The sequence below is a fragment of the Hyla sarda genome, chromosome 9, assembly GCF_029499605.1.
Source record: "Hyla sarda isolate aHylSar1 chromosome 9, aHylSar1.hap1, whole genome shotgun sequence".
Taxonomy (NCBI): Eukaryota; Metazoa; Chordata; class Amphibia; order Anura; family Hylidae; genus Hyla; species Hyla sarda.
Window position 1 is genome coordinate 172,465,688 of NC_079197.1, and position 3,155 is coordinate 172,468,842.

Consider the following 3,155-nt stretch of genomic DNA (forward strand, 5'->3'; position numbering starts at 1 on the left):
CATCTGGAGGTCCGCAGGTTGAAGACCACTATTTGGTTCAAAATCTTTATTTTTTTAGATTTTGCACCTATAAATTGGGTCCTATAGGACGAAAAATACGGTACACACCAGCCTACAGTCTTCCTGTATCAGAGAATATGGGGGGCGGATCTTCCTCCCCATCCATCTGTAGCCTACCTGGAGAAGATCAAGGCAGTGTACTGATAGCAGAGCCACTAAAGACAATATATAGCAAGCAACAACGTACAGAACCGAATAAGGCCTGGAACATCTCCACAATCTGTGTCTGAGGTGCAAAGAACATGTATATCAAATATCATATGATATCAACATATGTCATATATAAAGTATTTTGAGTTTGAGTGTGACTTATCCCTTAGTTGGTGATTTTAGATCTTTATATTTTGTACTGGTTGGAAAAAATCTAAAATTTCACTATGGAACAGTGTAGAGGACTATGTTATTCCAAAAAGAATATATATTTATTTAATATTTTATTTAAGCCTTTGTTGCTAACAACAGCTTCAGCCTCCAGTATGGGGAAACTAGTCACTCTGGTTGGATTTTGGCCCATCCTTCCACACAGTTTTCAAATCTTGAAGGTTCTGTGGGCCTCTTCTATGAATCATGATCTTCAGTTCTTTTCACACATTTCAATGGGATATAAGTCAGGTGATTGGCTTGGACACTCTAGAAGATTTATTTTCTTTCTTTAAAACCATTTGTAAGTTTCCTTGGCCTTGTGTGTGGGATCATTGTCCTCCTGAAATGTCCGCCCTCATTTCATCTTCATCATCCTGGTAGATTTTTGTCAGGAATGTCTTGGTAAATTTGCCTATTTATCCTTTCATCAGTTATGTGGTTTAAAAAGCCGCCGCACGCCATGATGTTCCCACCTCCGAACTTCACTGTTGGTTTTAGGGTGATGTGCGGGGCCATTTCTCCTCTAAACATGGTGTGTATTATGGCATCCAAACTATTCCATTTTATTCTCGTCTAACGGCATTATATTCTGCCAGTATTTCTCCGGCTTTTCCAAATGTTGTGCAGTAAACTTTACGCAAGCTTTTACATGCTTTTTATTCAGCAATGGAGTCTTGCTTGGTGAGAATGCATGCAGATCATGGCGGTGGAGTGCATTACTTACTGTTTTCTTTGAAACAACAGCACCTGCTAATTCCAGGTCTTTTTGAAGCTCTCTAGGTCCTTGGCTCGTGGACAACACATCTGATTATTCTTCTCAATTCTGTATTATGGCTCCAACAGAGCTCACTGGAGCATTCAGAAGCTTAGAAATGTGCCTGTAACCAACACCAATGTTATCTTTTACAACAATTAGGTTGTGAAGGTCTGGAGACGGCTCTTGGCTTTTCCCCATCGTGAGATGTATCTTATGTGACACTTTGGCAAGAAGAGCTTTTTGTAGCCATCAGTTGGGACGGAACCAGCTGGTAATTTGCACTGACAAGGGCCTGGATTACTTTTTACCTACTGATAGATTTCAGCTGTTGACTTGGCTTTCCAGGCCGTTTTGCACTTCCCGTTTTTCATGTGTTCAATACTTTTTCTGTTTGTCTTTTTTTTTTTTTTTTTACATTATTACACTTAATTTTGAAGCTTATTTGTTTTGGTTTCTTTGCATATATGGATTACTTGGGTTGTTATTAACATCAAATTTCATGTCAATGGCACCTGAAAATATATTTAGTGAGAAAAATGGTGACGTGTTAAATACCTATTTCACCAATAGTACATTATAATATCTTTATGTTATATTTTAAGTGCAGTAATAAAAACAGGTCGATCTAAGACATTACACAAGAATATTCTCAGTCTTCTGCTTCTTCATCCATTTGTGACCATCCTTCCTGCCCCATTGTATCACCTTCTTCACAGCGTTCTTGACTTCCTTGTTTCTCAGCGTATATATAAATGGGTTGAGCATTGGTGTTATGATGCTGTACACCACACTTATGATCCGATCGTAGGCTACGGAATAGAGGGAACTTGGGCGAAAGTACATGAAAATAACTGAGCTGTAGAAAAGGATGACAACAGTTAAGTGTGAGGAACATGTGGAGAAGGTTCGGCGGTAGCCTTTAGACGTATGCAGTTTCCAAACAGCTCTAATGATGAGAACATAGGAGCCCAGGATAAACAGCATGGGCCCCATGACTATTAGTGAGCCTTCAATGAAGACAGTCATTCGCTGAGCAGATGTGTCTTTACAGGAGAGTGAGAGCATGGCTGGGACATCACAGAAATAATGGTGGATGACCCAACTGCAGTAGGGAAGAGTAGAGGTCATGGCGGTGAACAAGGTAGAGTGAAGGCTCACTATAGCCCATGACAAAGTCAACAGACGGATGCACTTCTTCTTGCTCATGATGGTCGTATAATGCAACGGCTGACAGACTGCAGCATATCTGTCTAAGGCCATGATGGCCAGCAAAAAGCTGTCCATGTTACCCACCATGTGGAACAGGAAGAGCTGAATGAAACAACCATGAAATGAGATGGACAAGTCCTGGGAGAGGAGGCTATAAAGAGTCCGGGGGACGGTGATAGACGTCAGAAGAACATCTACGAAGGAAAGATTCCCCAACAAGAAGTACATTGGGGTGTGGAGCTGAGACTGGGTTGAGATGAGCAGAAGGATTAGGACATTGCCCACAATACAGATGATGTAGGCGCCCATGAAAAAAGAGAAAAGGGGCATTCGGAGATTTGGCTTCTCTGAGAGCCCAAGAAGAGTGAAACTTAAGAAGGTTTGATTCTTCACATCCATATCTCAAGATCTCAAGACTAGGATAGCTCATTCAGAAGTAGGAATAATAAATTAATTCTCTATATAATACAAAGTCTTTGAGGGATAGTGATATATACAAAGACTGTTCCCTTCTGATATTCCATTGCCATGCACAGCTTGAGAACACCATATAATGAAGGCTGTAGATGAAATAAGTCAACATTATGGCCTTAAAGTTCCATCAATGGTCCATATTATCTGTAAGAGACATCTACATGGAAGACGGCCATAGAATTTTCAAAAAGAAAGAAGCTTTCATAAGAAGTAGAATATCATAACGGTATCTTGATATGTGAAGGCTGGGGCAAACTATCACTTCGAAAGGGTTTCAGAATTCAACGACTAT

The 3,155-nt window shown here is 40.3% G+C and overlaps 1 protein-coding gene across 1 annotated transcript; it reads right to left on the reverse strand.

Annotated features, from left to right (window-relative positions):
- Positions 1-1,813: 1,813 nt before the first annotated feature.
- LOC130292020 (olfactory receptor 1L4-like) lies at positions 1,814-2,788 on the reverse strand. Its single transcript, XM_056541451.1, has one exon. It carries the CDS (start codon positions 2,786-2,788, stop codon positions 1,814-1,816), a length of 975 nt encoding a protein of 324 aa, XP_056397426.1.
- Positions 2,789-3,155: the final 367 nt, after the last annotated feature.